Source organism: Rhamphochromis longiceps, linkage group LG4 (assembly GCF_057381845.1).
Source record: "Rhamphochromis longiceps isolate RC_006_pf linkage group LG4, R_longiceps_female_GT1.1, whole genome shotgun sequence".
Classification (NCBI taxonomy): domain Eukaryota; kingdom Metazoa; phylum Chordata; class Actinopteri; order Cichliformes; family Cichlidae; genus Rhamphochromis; species Rhamphochromis longiceps.
In genome coordinates, this window is record NC_140560.1 from 11788491 (window position 1) to 11803948 (window position 15458).

The 15458-nt window shown below is 43.4% G+C and overlaps 1 protein-coding gene across 1 annotated transcript; it reads right to left on the reverse strand.

Annotated features, from left to right (window-relative positions):
• Positions 1-64: 64 nt before the first annotated feature.
• On the reverse strand, positions 65-14527 carry LOC146671121 (casein kinase I). Its single transcript, XM_085403307.1, has 11 exons — positions 14312-14527; positions 11727-11817; positions 11343-11453; positions 10994-11142; positions 9999-10227; positions 4284-4454; positions 3956-4104; positions 3648-3843; positions 3377-3516; positions 2407-2474; positions 65-2308 (listed from the first exon to the last, which is right to left on the reverse strand). Exons 2-10 carry the CDS (start codon positions 11800-11802, stop codon positions 2442-2444), a joined length of 1254 nt encoding a protein of 417 aa, XP_085259433.1. The 5' UTR covers positions 11803-11817; positions 14312-14527; the 3' UTR covers positions 65-2308; positions 2407-2441.
• Between the last annotated feature and the right edge of the window lie 931 nt (positions 14528-15458).

The following is a 15458-nucleotide window of genomic DNA, read 5'->3' on the forward strand; positions in this document are numbered from 1 at the left end:
TGAACATAACGCAACTTTCTATCCACACCCAGCACCCGATAACAAAATGATGAAAAGTCAGAAATTGTGAGCAACGTTATTAATTTTTATTACTTCATAAAATATACACAAATACTGTAAATAAAGAGTGTTTAAGAACTGTACATGATATCAGTACACAATACATAAAGTGAAATCCCCCCAAATAGGCTCATTCTCCATACCATCCCCAACCCAACAGTTACAATGCCACTGGGTCATGGTGGCCTGTACAAAGGTAATTACACACAGTACACTGCTATTTACAAATCCCTGCAAATTGCATCAGTTAAGCTTTCTTCTTAATGACATCGTCAAGGTTTCTGGAAGTTAAAAAAAAAATAAAAATCCAAAAGGTGACATCACACTATTGGCATTTTATTTTTGCAGGATACTGAAAGCCCTAAGTATTGAATAACGATGAAGGTGGACAGGCTTTGAACAACTGAGAAACAAAGGCATTCAAAAAACATAGAAGGTACGTCCAATAAATTACAGGATGATGAGTGACAGTTTAACATAAATACAGTTATTTAAAAAAAAACTGCATACAAACTAAGACAAAGGGAATTTATTATTCTTTGCAGGGATTCACTGTATCACGCTTCCTTTCACACATACACAAAATGTTGGATGACCCAGCTGGCACAGCAACAGTAATCCATCCCACAATTTAGCATTTTAAATACCCAAACTTCAAATGCCTATTTCTGTTGTTAGTTTCCATTTTTCTACTTTACACTTTAAAACAAAAATTACCACATTTGGCTTTACATTGAAATAAAAAAATATTTACAGTGGAGTAAACAAACTTGGGTGTGGGAAAAAAAAAGTATAGTTATAGTATATTACTGGATGCCCCCCCTCCCAGACCGCACCCTGAAATGTGATCCCAAATGTTGAAGGAGCCTGCCCAGTACCCCCTATTACCTTCAATAATAAAAGAATAAAAAAAGGTCATGTTAAGAACTATCATAAAAATTGCAGCCACTTTTTGTTAGCCAAAGTAGGCAGCTGTGGTCTCTGGTCGAATATAATCAGTTTGCTGAAAATTTCCTGAGGAGCTTCCCTCAAGACTTCAGAGTTCTGTCTTTATTTTTTTTTAATTTTTTTTGTCATCTACCGTCATTCTTTACCATTTCCACTAACATTTTTAAAAGAAAAAAAGATTCAAAACAGGCAAGTAAGGGGTGGCGAAGACTTCCATGGCTACGTTTTGAGGGGCAGCAAGTAATCACAAAAGGGATGAAGGACAAGCAATCACCAAATGCTACTTCACCAGAAACATTACAGCAGCTAAAAACATCACTTACTATTCCTTTTTCAAAGTTACTCTTCATTTTGCCTTCTATCACCTGACCTACATGTCTCCATTTATTTATATTTATTTAAGAGGTTATTAAAAACAAACAGTAAAGGGGACCTATTATGCTTCATTTTCTTCCATAGTCTGTATGTAGTTTCCCTGTATAAGTAATCCATGAGCTAAATGTTTTGGCTTCAGACTGCTCTGAATGCCCAATTTCAGACAGTTTCTCTCTAGTCTTGGCTCTTTGTGATGTCATAGAGAGGGCATATCCTAATAAAGTTGTTATGTTTGGCAGAAACAGAAAAGTTGACTTAGAGGGGGAAGCCGTTCAGGGAAGAGATGAACAAAGAGGCTGCAAGACCCAGTGTAAGACAAACATGGATTATTATAAACTGTGAATCATGCAAAGCTACTTCTATTAGTAGGCTCAAAGAATTCAAATATGGAGCAGGAAACGAGCATAAGAGGCCCCCTTTAAGAACAGGAGAGTACTCCAATGTCATTATGAAAATCAAAAGATGTTTTTGCTGTGTCTAAATTGAAAAATACATTTTTTGGGGGGAAAATAATGTCAGCTTATAATCAACCTTTGATTAAACACATGCATGTCCCGGATACCCTTCTGCTCCTTTGATGCCAACAGTTCTTCACATTTTTCAGAATGCTGAGGGAATGTTTTGAGGAAGAGGAGGGCAGGTATGAGCAACTGTCAAGGTGCAGCTTTGTCATTTGTATTGTGGTAGTGATAATCCAGGGTTCAGTAAAGAAAGTTCATGGAGAAGGAAGGAAGAAGCAGAAAAAAAAAAAGTAAAAAAAAATAAAATAAAAAAAAATTGCTGGATACCTTCGTGTATTTTCCTGGATCCTGAAAGAGTTACAGTCCTTTTCCAAAGACCCATGTGTCCATTTGCAATCATCTTTTCTTAGAACAAAGTAAGAATGAAGGAAAATAAACTGTAGCAACAACTATACCTTGAAGCCCTGAAACAAGAGATGTATTGTCATTAAAGAAGAAATTTACAAATAAATAGCAAATATTTAAAAAAACTAAACAAAACAAAAACCACGCTACACCTCACCTGTCAGTTTTACTTGCATGCAGAGCTGGAAAATTCTATTTTCCCATGTGCTCAAATGGCACGCTGACCTGCAGAGGACAGTACAGATTCAAGATAAAGAGTCAGCAATTACAGCTCTCTTTCTCACACACACACACACACACACACACACACACACACACACACACACACACACACACACACACACACACACACACACACACACACACACACACACACACACACAATCATGTCCTAACCCCATTAGATACAGTTCAAACAACACTGATAACTTTGCAAGCTAATTACAATGTTAATGCTTTCGTATTTTTTTTAAATCTCGTTCTGTCCTTGCTGTTCTTCTTCGTTAGTATTGAGTGCAGTCTTGGCAGACAGTATAGGCGATACTACACCATAGCGTCCTGTAGTGTATTGCAGTTACAAAAACATATATGGGCGAATCGTTGCAGCCCTACATACCATGTATTAATTTATCCTCTCCCAATTACATCAGTCATCTATCTGCCTGTCCTACCCCCAAAGTCTAACCTTCTGTCACCCTTGTATGCCGTTTTTTCTTCTGTTAAGTAGGAGGGGCTAAAATGTCTCTCTCAATGTCGAAGTTTGGCGACTCCAGTTTAGACGAATCAATGCTGTACAAAGTGGCATTATATATATTATTTAAATAATCAGGCCTGAGTCAAAAGCTCAAGCTTCAGACTACTTTAAACACTCTGCTATCTACTCTTAGAGGTTTATGATGCCAGAGCTAAGCCTAAAAGAAGAAATCTTTAACCGAACGGAACTAAAATGGCTAATTACAGACTGTGGATGAACACAGATGTTGCAAAAAGTCCCAGTATAAGAATCAAACAAAGCTACTTTAGTAGGGCTCAAGAATAAAAATGTAGAGGTAAAAAAACAAGCAAAACAAATTATTATCATCACCAGCCTTGTGGGTTACCTGATCAACCCCAGGGCCTTTTCTCACCTGTGACGTAGAAATTCTCGATTGGTCGTGGCGGGCTGTGAGGTCAGAGGATGATACGTTGGCAGGAGCACCACGGTGGAGCCGCATGCTCACCTTCCTCTCTCGCTCTGCACGAGAAATTGCACGTGGTGACGTGTTACCTAAAACACAATAAAAAAAAAAACACCTAGATTAGATAAAAATATTCAAGAAAAAAGAAAAATACTCTGGTGTCCGTCTTATTCTGTTTCCTCTTTTTTTCTTGTAATGCAGCAGTTGGCTGAAAACTCACCAGACTGCTGGACCCGAGAGGCAGGGTTAGAAATGGCTTGCTCAGGGCCGTTCCTGACTCTGTTGGGAGCTCCAGGATTTGGACCTGGAGGGAGGCCTCGTGATGCAGACCCCCTAGGGACTCCTCCGATCCGCTCATCTCTCTCATCCGCAGTCCTCCTCTCCCTATCCCCATCCTCAGCTGTCCGACTGGCACCCTTTTAGATGAGATAAGCCACATTCAAGCCTAACTACTGACAGGTAGCCGTATTATAATGTGGTGAAAATACAAATCAAAGTTCAAGTTAGAAACTGTAGATATAAACTTACAAATTTGAGCATGTTCCAGTCAAAGACATAATCGTAAGAGAAGCCCTGTCGGTGGAACAGATTCCTGAAGAGCTGTCGAAGGTAGGAGTAGTCTGGTTTGTCATCAAAACGGAGTGAGCGGCAAAAGTTCAGGTATGTGGAGAACTCAGCTGTAAGAGGGTAAATAAAAATAATGAGAGTAGAACAGAAAGTTCACTGTAGCGGTAAACTTTGTGTGATTAGATAATTGTTAGCATTCAATTTCATACTGAGAAAATACAATACAACATCTTAAAATAATTTCAGAGGTATGTGTAGTACGCAGAGGCGCCCTGTGAGCCTCACTTACATGGGTATCCTTTGCAAAGAACTTCAATGGGTGTGGACATTTTCTTCTCGCTGATCCGTTCATATTTCTGTCTCTTTGTGGCAGCCTTGAGGCCCTGCCACGGGAGTGACCCCAGGTTGAAGTACATGAGGACGTAGCCAAGAGACTCCAGGTCATCACGCCTGGACTGCTCTGTAGACAGAACGCATGAGAGAGAGGAAGAAAGATCATTAGTCATCATAACAATCATTACAAAAAGGCCTGTAAATTTGTTTAAAGAGCATCAGAATGAAATTACAAAGCAACGGGAACCCTTCCCCCCTATCCCCACAGTCCCAGATAACTCTTCCTTCTTTACAGCCTGTATATATATCAGATACAGTGATGATAAAACGATGCCGCAGCGAAGAGGCACATCCAAAATTAAATGGCTGAATAAGAGGGACTTTTCACTAAACAGAAAACAGAGCTAGAGTCAGTAAATTTCTACACAGAAGAAATATTAAGCACAAGGAAGAACTTCAAACAACATAAATTTTTTTTGGGTGCTTTAACTCAATCATGTTACGATTTGGTGAAAGGGAAAAGATCATAGTAATTTGTAAGATTCCAAGTATTCCACAAATCCAGGTATGTGCTAGAGGGTTTAAAAAGAGATGAGTGCCATAGAGTGGCTCTAAAGAATCACATTTAAAGTAATGTTTAGATGAAATCTCTACATCTGCTGTGGAGCTGATGAGATTTCTTTGAGTCACAAGTCTAAGGCTACTGAGACCACATCTTCATTAACACAGTCACACCAGTTCAATGAAATGTAAACCTTATGACAGAGAGAGTGCACTTGCTGTCAGCTCCACTGTGGAGCCTGCCCACCTGCCTGCTGTGAGCTCTGTGGTCAGATGGAGGACACACACACACACACACACACACACACACACACACACACACACACACACACACACACACACACACACACACACACACACACACACACACACACACACACACACGTTGTTGGTTTGTTAGCCGGCCACGGAGAAGAGCATTGAATGAGCTGAAGTGAAACAGATGAAGAAAAAAAAAAAATACTAAAGTGTGGACAGAGGACTCTTAAAGATTTTTTACTTTTTTTTTTTGCGCCATTTTCCCGTTCCTGATCAACTCCACTGTCGCACCCCACTATACTCCTGCCCACTTGTCAACCAATCAACATTCGGTAGTCGCATACATCATCTGCTTTAAATGGCACGCAGTTAGGATCTTGGAGTGGTGCATGGCCGCACATCTCACATGGGTGAGAACCTCTCTCCCTTCTGTCTGACCAAAAAGTGTACGCAGATGAATATATTTACAAGGATAAACCCGTTTTAAGGTATATCGTCTCCATTGGTCATGATCACACAATTATTTCTATTTGCCCTCCATTAGGGTACAGGAAGCTGTTGAACAATAGGTATCGCCACTCAGACGATAGCACCAGATAGCTGGATAGCATAAAAATGGCCTGTATTTATATAGCGCTTTACTAGTCCCCAAGGACCCAAAGCGCTTTGCACATCCAGTCATCCACCCATTCACACACACTGGTGATGGCAAGCTACATTGTAGCCACAGCCACCCTGGGGCGCACTGACAGAGGCGAGGCTGCCGGACACTGGCGCCACCGGGCCCTCTGACCACCACCAGTAGGCAACGGGTGAAGTGTCTTGCCCAAGGACACAACGACTGAGATTGTCCAAGCCGGGGCTCGAACCGGCAACCTTCCGATTACAAGGTGAACTCCCAACTCTTGAGCCACGATCGCCCCGTAGCATAAGGGAGAAGTTGTTAAACTGCAAACAAGGACTTTGGACAGTGTTCATTGTAAAAAGTTTTCAACAAAGTCTCAAGTTTTCAAACTATTGCACAGCTCCTGTGTATCTATGCATCTCTGAGCTTCTGTACTTGAGTATCATTAAAATAGTAGTGAAAATCAACATGATCATACTACAGCGGCTGCAGTGCAACATGCTAGGTTACAAAATCAGAATCAGAATACTTTATTGATCCCTGGGGGAAATTATTTTTTGTTACAGTGCTCCATTTTAAACCAACATTAAGACAAGACGGACAATACACTAACTAAGAATAGTACAATATATACATATATATACATACATACATACATACATAAGTCACTCATAAATAAATAGTTGGAAAAGAAACATGTGTAGCTGTAGCAGCAAACAGTGTGTTAAGTGGATGCGTTGTACAGGGAGATGGCCACAGGCAGGAATGATTTCCTGTGTCGTTCAGTGGTGCTTTTCGGTAATCTCAGTCTCTCACTGAACGTGCTCCTGTGACTGACCAGCATGTCATGGAGTGGGTGGGAGGTGTTATCCAACATTGTCTTTATCTTGGACAGCATCCGCCTCTCCGACACCACCTTGAGGGAGTCCAGCTCCATCCCCACAACATTGCTGGCCTTACGGATCAGTTTATTAAGTCTGTTGGCATCTGCGACCCTCAGCCTGCTCCCCCAGCATGCAACAGCATAGAGGATCGCACTGGCCACAACAGACTCATAGAAAATCCTCAGCATTTTCTGGCAGATGTTGAAGGACCTCAGTCGCCTCAAAAAATAGAGACGACTCTGGCCCTTCCTGTAAAGTGCTGTGGTGTTTTTAGCCCAGTCCAGTTTATTGTCAATGTGTACTCCAAGGTATTTATAGTCCTCCACAATGTCAACACTGACCCCCTGAATTGAAACAGGGGTCAAGTGTTTCCTGGTCTTCCTGAAGTCCACGATCAGTTCCTTGGTCTTTGCCACGTTGAGCTGCAGATGATTCTGCTCACACCACGTGACAAAGGAGTCGACCACAGCCCGGTACTCTGTCTCATCATCCCTGCTGATGCATCCAACCACCGCAGAGTCATCAGAAAACTTCTGAAGATGGCAGGTCTCTGTGCAGTGGCTGAAGTCTGTGGTGTAGAGGGTGAAGAGGAAGGGGGAGAGGACAGTCCCCTGTGGTGCCCCTGTGTTGCTGATCACCTTGTCAGACACACACTGTGGGAGACGTACATATTGTGGTCTTCCTGTCAGGTAATCAACAATCCAGGACACCAGAGAAGCATCCACCTGCATCGCTGCTAACTTATCACCCAGGAGGGTCGGCCTGATGGTGTTGAAAGCACTGGAAAAGTCAAAAAACATGACCCTCACAGTGCTCGCCGGCTGGTCCAGATGGGTGTAGACACGATTGAGCAGGTAGATGATGGCGTCCTCAGTTCCGAGACGAGGCTGATAAGCGAACTGAAGGGGATCCAGGTGTGGTCTTACTATGGGTCGCAGCTGGTCCAGGATGAGCCTTTCCAGGGTCTTCATGATGTGGGAGGTCAATGCCACGGGCCTGTAATCCTGGGGGCCACTGGGACGTGGCGTCTTTGGTACAGGGACGAGGCATGATGTCTTCCACATCACCGGGACCCTCTGCAGACTCAGACTCAGCATAAACAGTTTATGAAAGACTCCACACAGCTGGGGGGCACAGGTCTTGAGGACAAGGGGACTCACTCCGTCTGGTCCAGCAGACTTGCCTGAGTGAAGTCTCCTCATTTGCATCTCAACCTGGTATTGAGTGAAGGTGATGGGTGGGGGAGGGGTGTCAGGAATTTCACAGGAGGCAACAGCGCCATGTGAAGAGAGAGGCTGGCACAGTGGTGTGGTTCTGGATTCCAGGCTGACTACAGGTGAGGTTGTGGGGGTAGGAGCAGACACTGTGGTGTCGAATCTATTGAAAAACAGATTCAACTCATTGGCTCTATTCTCACCTCCCTCAGTTCCCCTGCTGTTGGTTGGCCTGAATCCAGTGATGGTCTTCATGCCCCTCCACACCTCTCTCATGCTGTTCTGCTGGAGTTTCCACTCCAGCTTCCTCCTGTAATTGTCCTTAGCCTCTCTGATCTTGTCCTTTAGTAACACCTGGATCTTCCTCACCTCCTCTTTGTTGCCCCCTCTGAAAGCCCTCTTCTTGTTGTTGAGGAGGGCTTTGATGTCCTTAGTCACCCACGGCTTGTTATTTGGGTAACAATGAACAGTCTGAGCTGGAACAATGGAGTCGGTGCAGAAAGTTATGTAGCCTGTGATACACTCAGTAAGCCCATTGATGTCCTCGGCGTGAGGCTCACAGAGTGTTTCCCAGTCGGTCACCTCGAAACAGCCCTGTAGTTCTGCTAAGGCCTCCTCTGACCACCTCCTGACAGTCCTGGTGGTCACAGGTTCCCTCCTCACAATTGGCACATAGCGGGGGGTGAGGTGAATCAGGTTATGATCTGACCTACCAAGTGGGGGGAGGGAGGAGGAGCTGTATGCATCCTTGACGTTAGCATACAGTAAGTCTAAAGTTTTCTCTCCCCTGGTGGGACAGTCCACATATTGTTTGAATGTTGGTAGTGTATTGTCCAGTGATACATGGTTGAAGTCACCCGAGATCACAATAAAGGCACTCAGGTGCTGAGTCTGTAGCCGAGCTATGGCAGAGTGGATAGTGTCACATGCAGCTGTGGGGTTAGCAGAGGGGGGTACATAAACAGCCACCAAGATGACGTGAGAGAATTCCCTGGGTAAATAATACGGCCTGAGTCCAACAGCACACAGTTCAGTGTCCGGGCAACAAATCCTTTCTTTGATTGTTATGTTGGCAGGGTTACACCACCGGTTGTTAACTAAAACAGCAAGCCCACCTCCTTTACGCTTACCGCTAGCGATGCTGTCCCTGTCCGCCCGAACAGTGTGGAAGCCTTCCACGGAAGCATTCTCATCGGGAATGTCCTGGTGCATCCATGATTCGGTGAAACACATCAGGCTACACTCTCGGTATTCCCTCTGACTCCGTACCAGTGCTGAGAGCTCGTCGATTTTAATTGCCAACGATCGCACATTACCCATCACGATAGACGGCACACACGGTTTAAACCTCCTCCTCGCTTCGAGCCTCCGCTGTCTCACCGTCACCTTTTTTCTTCTCTTCTGTCCTTGACCTCTGCATCCCCGATGTGTTTTCCTCCAAATTTCAGCTGGTACTTCTGCGGGCCTGGCCAGCGAACCGGCCGGCATCAGGGCGATCAGCTGATCTCTGGAGTAAACAGTCCGTGCGTGTAGGAGATGTGCCGCGGTCCCGTTCCTTGATAAAAGTAACAGTTCCACGGCCACCAGAAGAACAAAAACTCTCTCAATCCACATGATTGAGTAAGAGATAGAAAACGGAGGAAAATACAAGTCAGGAAAAAAAAGAATACGTAGAAAAAAAAAGCTAAACTAAGAGAAAAGCAGGAGCGACTGTAACAGGCTGCACGCTGGTTGGCGCATGCGCACTAAGTACTCGAGAGGTGCACGACCACAAACACTGTGGGGCCACAGCGAGCATAAGAACAACATTACAGAGAGACTGTATCAGTTTAAATCATATAACTGATTATTTTAAAAGGAAAGATCTGGTGCATCAGAAAATCTCTGAACTTGAACTAACATGGCACCTTAATACAGTTCTTTCTGCTTAAGGGAAGCTCTCTCTACTATATCAGTAAGAAACATTAATCACAATACAGAGCTGTAAGATAAATGCTTCAGATTATGTCTAAATAACTCAATAACAGCAGTACTCTGCAAAATTTAACACCATGGTTTCATATCCAACACACCAAAGCCTTCATTAAAATGCAGGCAAATTAGGCTCACGTGTCTCCTCCAAGTCTTACCGATCCCAAGATGTGTGTTGATGGAGGCATAGCGCGCTGTGCCCGTCAGGTTCTTGTTCTCCCGGTAAGGAATGTGCTGGTGTGTGCGGGCATCACGGTACTTCTTGGCCAGCCCAAAGTCAATGATGTACACCAAGTTGCCTTTCTTGCCGAGTCCCATCAGGAAGTTGTCAGGCTTTACATCTCGATGGATGAAGTTCTTGGAATGGATGTACTCAATGCGACTTATCTGGAGAGGAAAGGTGGGAGAGTGGTGAAACAATATTAGCAGCACAAAAAGCCTCTAGGTAAAAACAAAGGTTACAATGGGACATGACAAGTCATCTTATATTTTACATCCCATGAGTTCAGCACTGCCCCTGTGGAGTTTCCCCGACTCAGAAAAACAGTTATTGTCACATGACCATTTCTTTTCTGAGTATATACTATCAAAACACTATATAAATATGCAAAAACAAAAAGTTCTGGAATCCAAAAATTTCACAATTTGTGGTTGTTATGAATGTGTCATAACAACCAGCGTGAGACTGCATGTCACCTTCCGGCTGTCCTTTACACTTTATGACTTCCTGCCCAGCATATGCAATTAATATCTATTAACTGAAGCTACTGGTGTAAATGATCTCCACAACAGACTGAGCGTCACCACTTCCTGTGGAGTTTGTTTTTTGTTTTTTTAAAATCCCTGCAACCAGCAATGAAAGCTATGTAGACAAAATGTGTTCTCATCCCATCTAAAAAGCCAGCCATACCCTTAGTGCCCTCAATACATCTTGGCTTTCTCATTCCATTGATATGAAAACAAGGCAAAATGTGCCAGAGGATGTATAAAGAGAAGCTTCAGCTGGAACAAAAGGTGAGATCAGTTGTGCTTGAGAGAGAGCCACCAATAAAATCTAACATCTAGGCCAGCACAGTCTACAAAAAGGCCAATATTACAAAACACACATATCACAAAATTATCCCTGACTTTAACTGAAAGGTTCGTAGCATACCATCTGGTCAGCCAAAAGCAGGACAGTCTTTAGGCTGAATTTGCGGGAGCAAAAATTGAAGAGGTCCTCCAGACTAGGGCCGAGCAGCTCCATCACCATCACATTGTAGTCTCCCTCTGCGCCACACCACTTTATAGATGGAATGCCCACTAGTGAAGACACATCAAATCAGAACAAAGCCTCCGAATCGTGGCGCACACACTGCTGGTTGGACATTTATCGTCATCTTCACTTTACACATTTAGCAGATTTCATAGGATTTGCATCTCCTATGCCGTCTTGGCCAATAAATTCAAGAAGGAATGTGTTGAAAAATCTTGACAAGCATGTCCAAGCTCTAATTTCTTACCTCCTCCTTGCATCATCTTGTAGAACTTGCTTTCAATGTGCAGCTGTGGGTGTTTGGTCTTCACACATTCCAGCTTGATGGCTACCTCCTCACCAGTGGCGATGTTGGCACCTGAAGAGACACGTGCAGAAATACCCACAGCAGTCAAGACAATTGCACCTTTGCATGTACGAGGACCAAAGACGAATGAGCATAAAGGAAAATCTGAGTTCAGTCCACGGATAAAGGAGGAAAAAAAAAGAAAAAAAAGGAATGGCACAGTTTGAAAAGAGAGGCTCTCCACACACTAATGTGGAAAGAACCTCACCGGGCAGAAAGCTGGGTAAAGCGTTTAAGAACTGAAGGAAAAAAAAAAGAAAAAAGAAAGTGGATGCTTTAACTTACCGAGGTAAATGTCTCCAAAAGAACCACTCCCTATCTTTCGCCCGAGCCGGTACTTGTTCCCAACTCTCAGCTCCATGCTTCCAACTTGTCACTGTCACAGTGGGAAAACACAGATATTAAAATAAAGCAACAAACATACAAACTGAGCATCATCGCTCCTCTTTCACCACTTCAGCTATAACCATGACCATTTCCTGAACTTTCCCCTAAAGGCAGAAAGAGGGAATTTATCCTCAAGGGTCAGTCAACTGCTCACATGATGTGTACCGATCCCTCAGCACTCAAGTGTTCACATGTTTTTGAGACAGAATGTGGCCCAAACAGGGCCACTTGATCAGCAAACAGCTGTCTGGTGCCCAGAAATACAAGATCAGATTTGTAGGGCAGCTAGGGGTGAGAGAGAGGCGGCTGCAGTGAGATCAGCAAAAACATGGAAGGGAGGAGAAAGAAAAACAGGAAAAAAAAAAAAAAAAGAGAGAGAGAGAGAGAGAGAGAGGCCATGCACAAATGCCAGTTTCCACTTGGAAGTGGAGTGAACCAGAATCAACGGACTTGGCACACACGAGGAAATGAAACAGCTTTTTTGGGGGGGGTTTTGTGTGCGTGTGTGTCGAGCTGATTTGCACGTGATGCCGGAGCAGGATCATCACTTATTTAGTGCTCGCTCCACCACGCCACATTGTGCAGCCATTGCAAAAGCAAGACTAAGCTCTCTGCCGTTCTGCGCTGGCACTGCCAAGCGAGTGAAGGCATGAGCAGCCAGCCACTGACTGGCTTTATCTATGTCAAGGCCCTCACACAATTCTGTGTGATGAACTCCACAAAGCGCTGCACAGACTTTATCAGCATGGACATTTCTACTGTCGCCACCCTTTAACACTACTGCAACAAAACATCATATTACACTGACGCTCGTTTATAAAATGCTGTCGCTTTCGAGTTTCAACCCTCAACTTTCCAACCGAACGTTTGCAAAGCACAGAACGCCCTGCATCTTCTTCACCAATCCCTGTGTTGCATCTGCCAACTCAAGAACCTTTATAAAATCCCAACTTTAAATGACTCCACATATTAGTTTTGCTGGAACGCAGACACAAGCTCTAAAAAACACCCAGGAATCACCATCATGGATCAACTGAACCTTGCTTTTCATCAGCAGCAACTGCATCACAAAGGCCGTACATATCCTGATGAACTCTACCTGATGAGGACAGCCTGCTAGGAGATGTGATAGAGGCAGATGGATCTGGGTCATTAAAGAGTGAGAGTTCATGTCTCATGTGCTGCAGCCAGGTCTCCCGATTTAGGGAGGAACACTAACACAAGGTTACATCTAAAGGGTACAACGAAAGTGCCAATGGTTAATTACTTCATATAGGAACAGTGGCACAAGACGCTAAATATAAGACTCTACCCATATTATTTGAGATATTTTCTCATGAGCTACTAAAAGACTAAGACAGACTTTAGTACAGCAAATGCAGTTATTGCAGTAACGTGAAGAGTCTGTGATTTGAGGTTTCAAAGGTGCCTTGTGTGAAGTGAAGCAAGTGGAATTAGCCTGTCACACTGCACTGGAAAAAACACCATGTGCTATTACGGTATTAATCGTCTACACGAGAGTGGATTGGTTAAGATGGTACAGTACACATCTGCTGGTTGGGGGGAGTCTTAGTGGTGACTGCTGAGACAGGATGTCCTGAGGATGTTGTACACTGTGGTTGAAAAATCACACACACAGACAATATATCACTAAAATGACCTCAATCTGAAGTTAAATTATCGTGCGTTTTCCGTACATGTAATCGTTTAGATGGATGTTTAAAAAAGTGCTATACTTGGAAATGATTATCGCTCTTTTAAAACAAACAAAACAAGTACTGTAACAGAGCCAAAAGATTTCACAATCACACGAAGAACAGAGCTAACGTTATGCCTCTCGCACTCGGACAGCTGTCACTACTACACAAACAACTCGCGTGTTACAGACTCCACGCTGAATGCGTGTGTTAATATCGCCTAAAGTTGCAACAAAAATGTATGTTGTTGTTGTTGTTGTTTTTTTTATAACGGCAACGCTACATTTCTCTTTCCTGTTTGCAATTTGACAAGTAGCAAGCCAGTGGCGAATAGGCAAGAGCAACAAATCTGCCGTAGTTTCAGTTACGTTTTTTTTAAATTGCTAAGATTTACTGAGTATTTATTGAGTGTTTATTGAGTGTTTCTGTATAATTTGAGGACGTTTCGAGTAACGTTAGTGAAAAACATCAGCGCTAGGCTGCTACGTTAGTTAAGAGTTAGCTGCTAAGAGTAAGCTAGGATAAATACGTAAACGGAACCGTGATACGCGTAGCCCCGTTAATACTGTAAAAAATAAAATAAAGAAAGCTAATAATATTTAATATTATACTTCGTCACATTTTATATTATAACCGCACCCATGTATGTCACTGGACAAGCCTGTGCAGATCCCTACTACGCGCCCCCTCCCCCTCTCTTGGAAGCCGTGAATAGGAGCGTCTGATTCGGCCGAATCTGGCCCCTTTTCCCCCTTGGTTTCTCCGGTTCCCTGACCCAGCACTCACCCGATATTAGGTTCGTCCGAGAGCTGGGTTGGTGAAGGTTCTGATCCGATGGTTGTCAGTCGGACAAGAGCCCGGGTAGTGGAGGATGGAAGCGGATTCTGGTGGCTCTCATACCCCCAGCTCTTAGCTCAGTCGTCGACTGCACTCCCTGTTAATAGTCCCTGAGATGCTCCGGCAGTACGACGGCCGTTCTCCGCTCGAGTCTGTCTCCCCCTCTCGTTACTTAACGACGTGCGTGTTCACAGCGCAATGATGTCATTCCCTGAATGTCAGTGCACTGCCATTAAAGGAAAACGCCACATATAACGACTCCTATATCTGCAAATTTACCATTCACGAATAACTATCCAATACCATTATTACTGTCATTCGTTTTTAGTGTAAATAGTCAAGTGTGTGCATACTCCTGCATTAATAATGAGATAATTATGTAGTACTACTACTAATTATGCAAGAGTTTTTTTGTTTTTTTTTTAAATCCCTGGTTATGTCCCTGCACAGTTTTTCACTTTGCCATTATTCTTGTTCCTACCTTCCATGTGTTAAAATCTGATGCCAAAGGGCGTTTCTTGAATCCAATCATTTTCAATTCAGTTTTATTTATATAGCACCAAAACACCAGTTGCCTCAAGGAACCTTGTATTGTAAGGTAAAGAACCTAAAATAATACAGAGAAAACTCAACAGTCAGACTTTAGCGCAAGCGCTTGGTGACAATTTTAACAGGAAGAAACCTCCAGGCTCCAGCAGAACCAGGCTCAGGGAGGGGTCAGCTAGGACCAGTTGGGAAAGAGAGAGAGAGAGTGAGCTCATCCTACATACAGTCCTAATCAAAAGTTTAAGACCACTTGAAAAATGGCAAAAAAAAAAATCCTATTTTGCATGGTGGGATCTTAACAAGGTTCCAAGTAGAGCTTCAACATGCAACAAGAATAATTGGAGATGAGACAAAAAAAAAATTTGAGCATGCAATTTATTGAAAACAACCCTTAAATGGAAACAGGCTGCTTTACAGCTGATCTTTAGGACCACACCACCAAAAAAACCTGTAAACCCTCCCAAAACAGAAATCAAGTTCCCTACATGAACTCAGTAATGAGTAGCTCCACTGTTATTGTTGATCACTTCAAAAATTTGTTGCAGCATGC